Here is a 13,228-nt window from a genome sequence, read left to right as displayed (position 1 = left end):
ACCTACCATGACAGCAAACCAAACACATAATCACACAAAAACATACTCGGAGGCTCTAAATAAAGATCTGCCTAAGCAGCAGAGACCTCCAAAGCAGACACCCACGCAACCGCTACCCCAAAACAAAACACGTGCAACACATATCTCACAAAGCCAGTGTGCCGAACAGTCACAGCCCTTAAGACTAAACAACACACCTGATACACTTGTAATAGGTGACTCTATCGTCAGGCACACTGACGTCCTGCTCATCAGGCTGAACAAGGAGAGGGTCACGGTGAGCAGCCTGTCGGGCACTAGGATCCGCCACATAACACAAGCACTCAGGTCACTCCAAGGCAAGTACAAATATGACTCAGTCATTGTCCATGCTGGTGTGAATGACCTGAGACGTACCTCCCTGGACTACATGAAAAGAGACATAAAGGAGCTCTCTGAGCATGTAGCCCAGGCCGTTATGACCCTGACCTTGAGTAGCATCTTACCCTCACCAAGAATGATGCCACAATATGAAGACAATATGATCAATTTCAACAATTGGCTTAAGTACTGGTGCCATTCAAAGGGGATCCAATGCCTGTCAGCTTGGGATGATATGCTCGACAAGCCACGATGCTTTGCTAGGGACGGCTTGCACCTGTCACCCCTGGGCTTTCGGATATTGGCAAAGGCTCTTGCTACCCCCATAGTGCCTTTTTTAGGCAAGGCTCAAAAGACAAACCCACCTCCATAGGTATCACAAGAGATAAGAAACTAAGAGTAATGCTACTCAACGCCAGAAGTCTAAACCTCAAGATACATGCACTCAAAACTCTCCTTAGCATGGAGAACATCGATTTCTGTGCAGTAACAGAAACCTGGTTCAGGGCTCCCGAGAGCACCCCAGCACTACCAGGTTATACCTCATACCATGCTTTTCAGCCCCAAAACTTGGACCGAACCACAAAAGGAGGGGGAGTATCGATATTCATCAAAGATACCCACACCTCCAGGTTGGTGGCAAAGCACGAAGCATCAGAGACTATCCATGTGCAACTAACAGTGGATAAAACTGCCTTCCAGTTTATAGCCTGCTACAGACCACCCTCCCAAACCCAGGAACCCCACTCGGCCTTTCTGAGAACACTGGAAAATATGAAGGTCTCTCCAAACACCATTATACTGGGCGACTTCAACTACCCAAACATAGACTGGGAGCATTACTCTAGCTCCAACACCTTAGCCCAAAGGTTCCTAGAATTTATAAACTCAAATGCTATGGAACAACTTGTTACCACTCCCACAAGAGGGGAAAACATACTGGACCTGATCATCACCAACATGGGGACTCTATGCTCCAGACCAGAAGTGTATCCCTCACTGGTAAGATCAGACCATAAACTAATCTCACTGGATATTCACATCCCAACCCCACTCCCTGCCCAGAAAACCACAGTGAAAAACTTCTCTAAAGCAAATTTCACACTCCTCAAAACCGAGGTGGAATCCTTCAAAGCCCCCGGGCCTGTGGAAAATATGGCCCAGAACGCAGAATCCTTTATAAATGCATTCTATGAACACCTTCAGGAATGCATGGATCATGCGATCCCAAATAAAACCAAGACCCAATCCTCCAAAGGCAGACATCCTGTCTGGTGGACCCCAGCCATAAACAAACTATACAATAGAAGGAGGAAGCTACTAAATGATAGAGCAAAATCCCAAAAGGGAAGGCATCACTGATCAGTATTAGCAAAAACTACGGGCACTCATAAAATTGTCTAAGGCCAGCTTCGAGAGAAAAATTGCACAGGACACTAAGGATAATCACAAGGCTTTCTTTAGTTATGTAAGGAACCTGGGTGTTAATTCCCAGATATGCTCAGAATTAGTCCAAAATGACAAAAAATACACTGAACCCACAGATATTGCCAACATCCTAGCTGACAGGTTCAGTGCAAACCCCCCCCCCCCACCAAAAGGGCAAATATCTATCCCAGCAGAGTGCTGCCCCCCTGACATCTCAGATGCTCAGGTAAGAGCCGCCCTCTCCAAAGCAAAAAACACAGCATCAGTGGGACCATCCTACATGAACTCCAAGAAGAGCTAAACCCAAACATAAAACTACTGTTCAATCTCAGCCTTACTACAGGATATGTGCCCAAAGAGTGGCGTACAGCAACAGTGGTCCCTCTCCATAAAGGTGGTGCCTCAACGGATCCTGGAAACTATCGCCCCATAAGCCTGACTAGCTTGGTCTGCAAAGCTATGGAAAGGATCATCATTGACCTCATAAATAAAGATATTGGGGACTTACAGACACTGGATCCTACCCAGTTCGGCTTTGTTAAGGGCAGATCCTGCCTCTTAAACCTGGTTGATTTCTTTGAAACAGTCACCAAGGCCATTAACGAGGGGAAGGTGGTCCACACAGCCTACCTGGACCTCGCAAACGCCTTCGATACAATACCCCACTCGGGCATTATAGATAAGCTCACCAGCTTAAATATAAACCCCTATGTCACTAGATGGATTGCAAACTGGCTCAAGGACAGAACCCACATGGTTAGAATTGCTGGAGCCATGTCAGACTCCAAACTAGTTACAAGTGGTGTCCCACAAGGCTCAGTCCTGGGACCTCTCTTGTTCGGTATATATTTCTCGGAGGTACAGGCCAACACGGAAGGACTGTGGCTGACCAAGTTCGCAGATGACTGCAAACTGGGCACCATAATCGACTCTCCAGCCGACACAAGCATCCTCCAAAAGGGCCTCATAGAAACAGACAACTGGTGCCAGAGCCATGGCCTCAAGCTAAATGCCAAAAGTGTATAGTCATCCCTTTGGCAAAAACAAAGTGCCCACAAATTACCACATAGGTGGTAATCCATTAAGTACAGAAGAAGTAATTAGGGACCTGGGGACCCAAGTTGATAGCAATCTCTCATTTGACAACCACGTGGCCAAAGTGGTTAGAAAAACATTTTATATAGCCCACCTAATCATGAAGGGATTCACATCTAGATCAGGGGAGGTCATCGTGCCTCTTTACTCATCCCTCATCAGGCCCATAATTGAGTACAATGCCCCTTTTGGGATGTACCTTACCAGACACCTGCAGCAACTGGAAAGACCCCAAAAGTACCTCACCAAGAGAATCAAAGAGCTCAAACAGATGTCATATGCTGCCCGGTTAAAGAAACTCCAGCTCTACTCAGTGGCATACCGCCTGTTCAGAGGCGATCTGTGCCTGATGTATAAAGCCATGTCCAACCCGGAATTAATGGACATGCTGCACCTCAGAAAATCCAAATCCCATCGAGTTACGCTCCAAGAGACTTGAACCTCAGCACTGAAATAAATAGGACATGCTGGAGGGACAGATTCATAACCCAGAGGCTCCCTTCACTCTGGAATAAAATCCCAGTCCAGGTTAGGCAGAGTCCCTCATTGACTCTCTTCAAGAGGAATCTAGATGAGTGGATGGGAGATCGTAGGTTTACCCCTGGTATCACTTCTTTGTCACTGTTAGACAGAGGCACAGTATACTAACCTCGAAAAAGGGCATAGCAAATTAAATTTAAAATGGGTGGCGAAAGCCAAACACATTCTGGCTAGGCTTATAAATGCCCTAGGGCAGATAGCATAGTATGAACCTATGAACCTAAGGGCGTGCACACTTATGCAACCAGCTTATTGTACGTTTTTCATTTTTTATATCTTTTTCCCCTAACAGATTTGTTTTTTTTTTTCAATTAAATTATACAGGTTGTAGGTCACATTAAAGGTGGGAACAGTTTTGAAATGATTTATTGTGGTTTCATTTTTTTTTATGTCACAAAAACCTGGCATTTTAACAAGGGTGTGTAAGCTTTTTATATCTACTGTGTAGTGACAGAAATCCAGATGTCTGTAAAGATTGGCTTGTCAAACACAGAAAAGATTTTTGTTAATTTTCCAGAATTACTGAGAAATATAATTTAAAAATTAAGTTTAGTGATGCTTTCTACACACAAATTGTATGATGATACAAGTCTGTGCCATTATTAATTGGTTAAGGTAAACACTTTGTATAACTGTTATCAGGCCATTGTTTGATTAGTCTAAATTTTTATGTTCTTCTTGTTGATCAGTACTGCAGTAACCTAAGCTATATGGGTTATATTCTGCATAGGGTATAACAGCTGACCAGCTTCCAAAGCTTCAAGGTACGTTCCATGCTCCCAAATTGTTAGTCATCTCAAGCCGAGATGACTAAAGTATTGGTTTGGGAGCCAGGCTTTTTGGAGCTTTCCAGTCACTGAAGAGAGTGCTCCTCTGCAGGCTTTTAAGGATCGATGGTCATCTTGTTCTGCCCCTTTGCTGGGCAGATAAGTTCCCTCTGGGGAAAAAACTTCCACTTATTAATTTTAATGTTAAAAGTTACTTTTCTGTTTAGAAAAGTATATTTTAAGCTGGGAAATTTGTTTTTATCGACTGTCACATTACTTTGCTATACTTTTACAAGGGAGCATACTTTTCTGTATGACAGTTTAAAAGTTGATCTAAAATACTAAAACCATTTTTCTGTGGTGAAACTGTTTCAATTACTTTTCAGGACTGGTAGTGTATTAGAGTGCTTTTTACTGGAAAAAGTTACTTTATATTGCTTTTAAAATTTTACTGGCTGATGATGCTTAGTTTTCCTTGGGAAAGAAGCACCACTTTTGGATTGATCATGGAACAAACAACAGGTCCCCACAGTCAGTTCTTCTTCTAGCCACAAAAAGAAAAAGTTAACTAAAGAGCATTTGCCACCACAGCAAGCTACTAATTTTCTTCAGCTGCAAGTGGATGGCTCTACTGTGGCCAAAGCTGGTTCCTCAGAACACACTTGTCTATTTCTCCAGAATCACCTTAGTGTTGTCCATACAGCCACTATGTACCAAGGGTAGAATTGTCCTCTGTGGCTGCTAAGGTCCCCTCAGTTGGCAAAGGAAAGCCACTTTTGTTTGTATTGGGAGAAAAGGCAGGGAAGGTGCCCATGTGTAGCCAGAATATTGTGCCCATCCCTGGGGAAGCTGTTACTGCAATTACTAATCCTGTTTGTCCAATGTTCCTGTTAAAAAGAAACAGGAAAGCCTAACATACATCTTATCCTACTCCAGTTCCACTGCACAGGAGTAGTTCATTAAGTCTGGCTCAGGGTCTTGTACAGAATTTTGACCCTTTTTATTAAGTAGATTATTTTTTTTTGCTCAAATAATTTTTATTTTGATGAAATATCACAATAATTTAATACATTCATAACATTCAATAACTATTTACAGTATTTACATTCAGCCTGACAAAAAGAATTCAGATAAAAACATATGTAACTAAATAATAATTTAATATATAAACTATGATAGTTAGGAAGAGTTTGGTTCCATTTGTAGGGTATCAGTCAAATTCAATACTTTCCTCCACGGACTATTAACCAGTGGCTTAGGAAAAGTTCTTAGCTCTTTAGTTCTTTGCTCCATTAGTATGCATTTCTTCAGTGAAGATAGAAATTCCTTCATTGTGGGTGCTACATTAGAGTTCCATCTTCTGGTTACACATTTTCTAGCTATTGCTAACATGGTCCACAACAAATACAGGTCATCTTTCTTCATATGATTACTATTAACAACATTTGATAAAATTAAAGACTTTGTCAAAACAAATATGTCTGTATAGATAGCTTGAAGACATTTGTTAATCTCGTTCCAATATGGTTTAATATTAGTACAATCATAAAAAATATGAGATCAGTCAGCATTAGTGAACAGGTGACATCTCCAACATAGCTTGCTGTTTGAAGGGTTGATTTTTGAAAGTTTCTCAGGTGTCAAAAAGGATCTGTGTAGAAATTTCCAATGAAAAATCCTCCAGAATTATGAATAAGAAATTAGTTTAAGTGAAAGTAAAATGTTTGTTTTGTCTTCCATTGATAATGATACTTGAAACCCTTTAGTTAGGTATTGCCAGTAAGAATCTTTAGGAGCTGTCGTATAGACAAAGTGTTATATAGATATGATAGTTCATTGTGAATACTGATATTATTATATAGGATTCCAAAAATCCGGCTTATAATTTTTGGTACGGTTTTGAAGGATGAGTTGTATGCTATTCTACACAGATCCTTAGTGTATGCTATGACACTCTGAAAAACTAACCAGTCATTAGGGGATAGGCCATAGGCTGACAATATACTTTCTGTGTTCAAAGCTTGTTGGTTTTCTATACATTGCAACCAACAAAATAGGTTACTATTCTCCCATAATCCAAAAATCTCTCTGTGTTTTATCAGGGAAATCCATTGTAATAGTAAATAGTATTAAAAATCTATACCACAGTTTTATATCTAAATTTGTGTTGATGAATTTTCTAAAAACATCAACAATATGGTTTATTAGTGTTAGTTTAGTTAATTTTGTGGTACTGTACTGTAAATTTATACTTAAATAGTGCCATATCTTGTCAATTTTGACAGTTACCAAAGCATTTTTTGATAAATTATTAGGTAGTTTCTAGTTAAAAAAAGGATTCCTCTTTTCCTGAAGAAATTCAAGAAATTGATTCTAGAGGTGAATGCTACAGGATTTTCTCCTCAGATTTCTGATTCAGACGTAGTGGACAGCACGTTTTCTGAATCTCCTTGTCAAGTAGTCTCTTTCTCTGAGATTATTTCCAGAATGTGCAAGTGTTTTCAGTGGGAGAACACTTAAGGTTTCTCCAGAAAATACTATGGTTTGTTAAAACTGGAATTCCCATAACCTCCTTTCATCTGCCCATTGCTGTCAGCCTTGGAGGATGTGTTTGCCACAGCCCGTGGTTTCCATGATAACCAACCTGCTGTAAATAGAATGTACAAAGTTCCTAATTTTTTCAAATTTTTATATAGTCATCCTGACCTGACTTAGCAGCAATAGTTTTAGTTAATCTAAATCCCTGGCTAATTTCTTCTCCCCCTAACTCTTTCCCTCCCTTCCTTCATGTCTTCATATGAAATATTTACAATCTATCCTACGTACACTAATTATAAGAATTTTATGCATAAATTATCACTGTAACCTATGAACTGGAATACCATAAAAAAAAGGGGGGGGGATTTTCGTTTTGACTGTACTATTTTACATTTCCTAAATATTTTTTCTTAACACTGTATAACTTCTTTTATGTAATTTTACTATTATGTATCTCTATGTGGAGCTTTTCTCCCTGGGCCTCTACTGAAAATGGACATGTATGCAGCTAGACCAGCCTGGTCAACAAATGTAAAATAAAAATAAAAAAAATAAAATAAATAAATAATCCATTAGCTGCCAAACATTTTGATAATTGTAATCCTTCTTCTTCTGACACACATGGTTAACAATTGATAGGTTTGGGAAAAAGTGTATGCTTCTGAAACTTTATTTTTGCGGGCTTTGAATTGTCAAGCTCATATATTAAAGTTTTTTTTCTGACCAACTGTGAACGTATGAGGAATATTTTATTTGAAGTTCCTTCCTGTCAGGAAAACTCTGCTTTGTATGGTCCAATTTCTTATATTTCTCAGGTCACTACTTATTATTTAAAGTGTGGTTATGACTCTGTAGATTCTACGTCCAGTACTATTGCCACTGGTACCATGTTGAGGTGTTTTACATGGTTGCATTCGCAGAACCTCCCAGATAATGTAAAATATGATATTTTAAGTTCTCCTTTGGATAGAGATTTAGTTTTTAGATCCCCTGCTGTAGAGGTTATCAAAATATGATGAAAGGGGCAAGCTGATACAGGGAATCTCTCACATTTTTCATCCCTCCTTCTCTAAAATTTCCATGGGATTTTCTGCTCCCTCATTCAGTTTTGGTAAGAAACAAAACAATCAGTCTCAACAAATTGCTGGTAGTCTGATGTTTAAAAACAATAGCACTGAGATTCCACAAAGAAAGCAGGAACTCCCAGAATCAAGGATAGACAAGTAAGTCAGAATGACTTTGAAAGGGATCTTGTTCCCCCTACCAGGAGTCCCTTTTCCCTTCCAGAAAGTCTGAATTTCCATTTCTTTCTTTGACAACTGATAGTTTCAAACAAATGGGTTCTGGACTGACCCACAGCTTGTTACCCTTATTCCTCAATTGAATTAAAAAAAAAAAACTACAAGAAAAACCATAACCAAGCTAGAGTTTTCATTGTGTGATACCTTATACCTCCTGCAATGCCATTGGGTATATGCATATGACCACTTAAAGACATCAAGTGTTCCATCTATATGGCTTCTGAATGTCCATGACTTTTTACTTTTATTTTAAGTCTTTGTGAATACATTTGGCCAAGTGATCATTCAAACATCTACTGTTAAGGTAAGTGTACTTAACACAGCTGTAGTTTCTCCCTCTGCCACTGTTTTTTTTTCCAGTCATGCGTAAATGTGAACACACACTTGTAAAGCATGTTGACAGAATTCATAAAACCTGTTTGCCTAGGTTCATCAGAATACTACTTGTATGCCCTAATAATTTTAAAGGAAAACCAATGTAAATTAATGAATGATTGCAACTTAACTGTTATTTTCTCACCGAAATGAGACCTGCTCATTTGAGAGCACAAACAGTAGCACATAGAAACATTGCATCGACAATAATTATAAACAAACTTTCCATACAAACATGTATTTCTTTTTACTTTATATCCTTTGTAGATTTGCTGGGACAGCCCATGTCAGTTATACATGGTTATGCAGGAATTATAGTTCTACTATGAAACACTGACTTCCAGAAAGCCGATGTACCAAAAGGTCTAAAAAATACCTGAAAAGCAGCAAGGCAAAAAATACATTTTGTTTGTTTTTTCATCCCCCCCAGTTTTATATATACTGACATCAACTTGAAGAAGGGAGAAGTATTCCAAAACAAGTGAATCATTACTGGCACACACTTAGAAACTGCACTGGCAATAATTTCCTATAGAAATTAGTGTTATGCCTTTTGTGTTCTATTTCTTTGGGCTATTGATGCTTGAACAGTTTCACTTCAAGCAGTGACACCGTTAATTCTTTTGTAGGTTTAGCGTGTATTCCAAGATGCAGTAGTTGCAAGTTTAGAAGTCCTTAATGTGTAATGTTTTTTATGTGTTTTTTATGTGCTAGTGTTTGATGAATGTTACATCTCTTCTGCTTACTTTATAGGGACAAAAAGGAGAACCAGGTTTACGTGGTCCACCTGGTGTTGTAAGTATGCTGAAACACAGTATGACATGAGTTCTTAACTTGCTTTTTTCAGTAGGACCTGTGCAAATATAGGTTGTGCAATACAAATCATAAAATTTATGTAAGACATAAGTCATAGAGTAGAGTTTGGTTTGGTCTTGATGCTGAAAAGGGCAGCTGACTGCAGAGTTCTTATATTGTAGGTAAATGACTTTGGACTTCAGGCTACTTACTACAGAAACAAGATATCTGATGCATTCTGAAGCCAAGCTTTATTTTTGTGAGCAGCCTTAATTTGTGTTCTCATTTCTCAAAGAGTTTTAAATTGCCTCTGAATGTGTGAATTTTTTTTACCTCATATTCTGTGTTTCACCAGAAAAATGTATTTTGATCTTGCTTTGCATGCCCTTCAAAAGACCTAAAGTACTTGACTGCTTACCTTGTTACAGTTTACCTCTAGTGAGCCCAGTACCACCTCCCTTGGGGGGGGGGGGGCTAACGACACATCAATAGCAGAAGGGGAAGTGGTTCAGAGTACAGCAACAGGCAGCATCATGTATGCTGTCTTATGCACTAGGAGGATTTCTGACTGCTCTAATGCATATTGCCACATAGATTATCAGTTAGTTCCAGCCCACTTTCAGAGCCAAAATGCTAACAGCAACCTGCCTCATGATTATGTTACCATTTCCCTCACTGAGAATGTCATATCTTGGGTAGAAATCCCTCCCTCCCTCCTAGAGCAGGCAAGCTTACTCCTTTCCACCACAAAGCCTGTTTGGAGGCTGTGGTTAAGTAAAGATTCTAGTGGGCCTAACTGTTCATGCTTTATGCTATTCAGGAGGCATCCTGAGGTATGATCAAGACCTATTAAAGCAGTGTTCTTTGTCTTAGAGAGCACAGTGAGGACCTGTTCCCTAGTGATAGTTGATGGAAATATGGTGGAAATTATTACCTGAGGGTTATAGGGGGTGTAAAGTTGGAGCTAAATATACCAGGTAGCAGATTTGCTACTTCCTTTGGCTCTGTACAGGTGATTTCATTCACCTATTAGGTTGGCACATTTTTGGGTATTATATTTAAGGATGTGAACATAACTGAAGAAAGCATTATGACTGTCTTTAATGATGGGATTTTATCACAAATTTGCTTTGTTAGACTTGATTAATCCCCTGAGCTACTTGTTCATATTGATGAAGGTGTTTTTACCTTGCTGGGCAATGCCCTTCCTGTTTTTTGGACATAAAACTTACTTTCTTTTGTTACACAGCCTATTTATACTGGAATTTTACCAGGGTAGTTTCTTTCTGGAGATTGTCCTATGTTTATTTTGGATAAATACAGCTGTGTCTGTGCTGATGTTTACATGACTGTACAGGGTTACTGTGAACAAATCTGCACCGCCAGCTGTGTTCTATGGGTTTGGGGAGGGGTGTCTTGGAATTTGCTAGACTGCCACTTACTAGGAGGTAGCTAGCCTCAGAATAGTTTTTAAATGCTTCTTGGATAGTTGGGGTCCTGGGCTTAATGTCTGTTTCAAAGGTGGCAGCTTTGTGGTCTGACCTGACCACTGAGGACTTTACACTAGGGAGAGTATATCATTCCATCATGTTTACAAGGACCAGGCTAAGAACATTTATATCCCTGGTGGGTGTATATAGGCTGGCTGTTCAAGGGTGATTATTGTAACTTAATTTCAGGAATCTCTCAGCCTGAATGTTTTTGATCAAGTACAATTCCCAGTTAATGTCTGGAGTAGTTAAAGTTACCCATACATATTGTGTTGGGTTGAATGGAGAGTGCCTCTAATACTTTCAAGTATGTGGTATGACCTTCCTTTGTCATGAAGGGGGACATATAGCTTTGTAAGGATATGGTATGTGGCTTTACTTGTGGTAACTTGATGTAGAGAAGCTCAAGTGTGTCATACTGTTTGACCAGCCTTGAGTTGTGTTCACTTTTGATGTAAATTGTGACTCCACCTTTAGATCCTACCTGTGCAGTAGCTGGTCTAAATGTGTGAAAGGCATTATGGCCTTATGGGGTACCTTCTGCAGCTTTAAGCTAAGTCTTGGTAACTGCAACAATGTCTGTATTCTCCAGGATGAGGATATAGCTTGCAGGGAGTAGAGTTTCTTCTTTAGACTCCTGACATTAAGCAGTAACACTTCTAGATTATTCTGTGTTGGTTTAGCTTTAATGGGTAGACCGTGCATAAAAAAGGCAATAAGGGGATGGACATGTTTTTAGCCAATATTCAAACATCTAGGAGGGGCATGTGCACACCAGTCCTGGCAAAGTAGCATGGTCTGTTTATCATATCCCCCAAGGCAGACAAATATTGTACCCCCTTAGAGTGATGCCAAAAGCTAAGCCAATTATTAATGTCAGTTATAAAAGGAACCATAAACTAGGAGAGAATACCACCAGGATGAAATGAGGCAGCTGACCACCTTGTAGAAAATCTATTTATTTAGCGCTTTCGTCCTTAGTAAAAAATAACATCATCAGAATACTAAAAAGACACATAGCTCCATCTTTTATACCCAGCATGATGTTGATGTCAAACAGTTAAAAAAATGAACATCTTAAAAGACTATGTCCCAAACTTTCCACATATATACACAAACATTTGTTTACCATAACAAATTGTTAAAAACATGAAATACCTATAAAACTAAGGCTACTTTTAGTCTTAAGACAAGACTGAGTGATATATTCTCAATTAAACGAGGGTAGGTAGTGGCATTTGTTTGCAATTGCCACTGAAGCTCCTTGTATTCAAGGTAGTCATCTGTGGGGGTCCACCTCTCTGCCCCCCATCCACCTGGTCAGTAACAGTAAATTTGAATAAAAATGGTCAGTGAATGTGCAGTGATAGTGAATTGTTCATTTCTTTCTTCACAATGCCATAATTGTGTTGATAAATTCTGCTTTTAGACAATTCTTCATTTTTCCAATATAGAAAGAGATGCATTTCTGACATGCTGCTAAGTAAACAATGCTCCTATTGTTACAGTTGAACTTCTTTTTAAGTTTGATAGTACCAAAATGTTCTAATCTTATTTCACTACCTTCTAGTATACATTTACACTGTGTACAATGTCCACATTTTTTATCGTCCCCACTTGCTCATAGCTGATCACTCTCTCTAGCATATTTTTTTATACAAATATAATTTTTCTATACAATAAGTGGGCTTTTCCCAACTATTTCCTTATATTCTGGTTCAGTGTCAAAAACTCTCCAATTTTTACATATCACTTTTTTGATGTCAGTGAAATCACTATTGTATGTTAAAATTAATGACTTGCACATTTTGTTTTTATTAGTAACAGTTGTTTGTAGGCATTTGTTCCCTATGCATCCCAAATAATGGTAGGTAGTAACCCCCAGTCCTCTTCTCTTTTACCTTACTGAATATATTGTTCAGGAAGGGGTGGGGTACCCTCTTTTAGTTAACATGTCATGTAAAATGTTGCATTGAACCTCACATTCACTTTGTTCAGATACCATGCTTGCCAAGCGTACACAGTGCCCTTTCATTAAATATTTTTTCTGATGGATGGGCTGCCAACTGTTAAAGTGTAGTAATGTATTGGAATACGTAGGTTTCCTGTAGCTGGGCTGGCAGTACCTCCTTCTGTCACACTTCTATAAATCATATTAATATTCTAAAATGACAAATTATTATTTACAAAATTCCAGATAGCTGGGATTGCAGTATTTCCTTTTGTTGCAAGTATAACATAGGTTCATAGGTAAGTACAAGGCTATGTGCCCGAGGGCATCTGTAAGCCTAGCCAGAATGTATTGGCATTCGCCGCCCCCTTAGATTAGTTCCCTGTGCCTCTGTCAAGCAGAGCCACTGCAGTGATCCCCGGGGTAAATTTTCTGTTTCCCATCCACTCGTAAAGGTTTCTCTTGAAGAGTGTTAGTGAGGGGCTCTGCCTAATGTAGACTGGAATCCTGTTCCAAAGCACGGGGAGTCTCTGGGACAGGAATCGATCCCTCCAGCACGTCCTATTTATCGTTGTGGTGAGGTTTAGA

The 13,228-nt window shown here is 39.3% G+C and overlaps 1 protein-coding gene across 4 annotated transcripts in view; it reads left to right on the top strand.

Annotated features, from left to right (window-relative positions):
- COL4A5 (collagen type IV alpha 5 chain) overlaps window positions 1–13,228 on the top strand; it is a 3,591,008-nt gene that overhangs the window by 1,921,302 nt on the left and 1,656,478 nt on the right. For all 4 annotated transcript variants that reach the window (XM_044057208.1, XM_044057205.1, XM_044057207.1 and 1 more), the window contains exon 19: window positions 9,158–9,199. In XM_044057208.1, coding sequence (XP_043913143.1) covers window positions 9,158–9,199 — 42 coding nt within the window. The remainder of the gene's footprint in view (window positions 1–9,157; window positions 9,200–13,228) is intronic.

The sequence above is a fragment of the Protopterus annectens genome, chromosome 15.part0 (genome assembly GCF_019279795.1).
Source record: "Protopterus annectens isolate FY-2018-M chromosome 15.part0, PAN1.0, whole genome shotgun sequence".
Classification (NCBI taxonomy): Eukaryota; Metazoa; Chordata; order Ceratodontiformes; family Protopteridae; genus Protopterus; species Protopterus annectens.
This window is presented reverse-complemented; position numbering and strand designations above follow the sequence as displayed.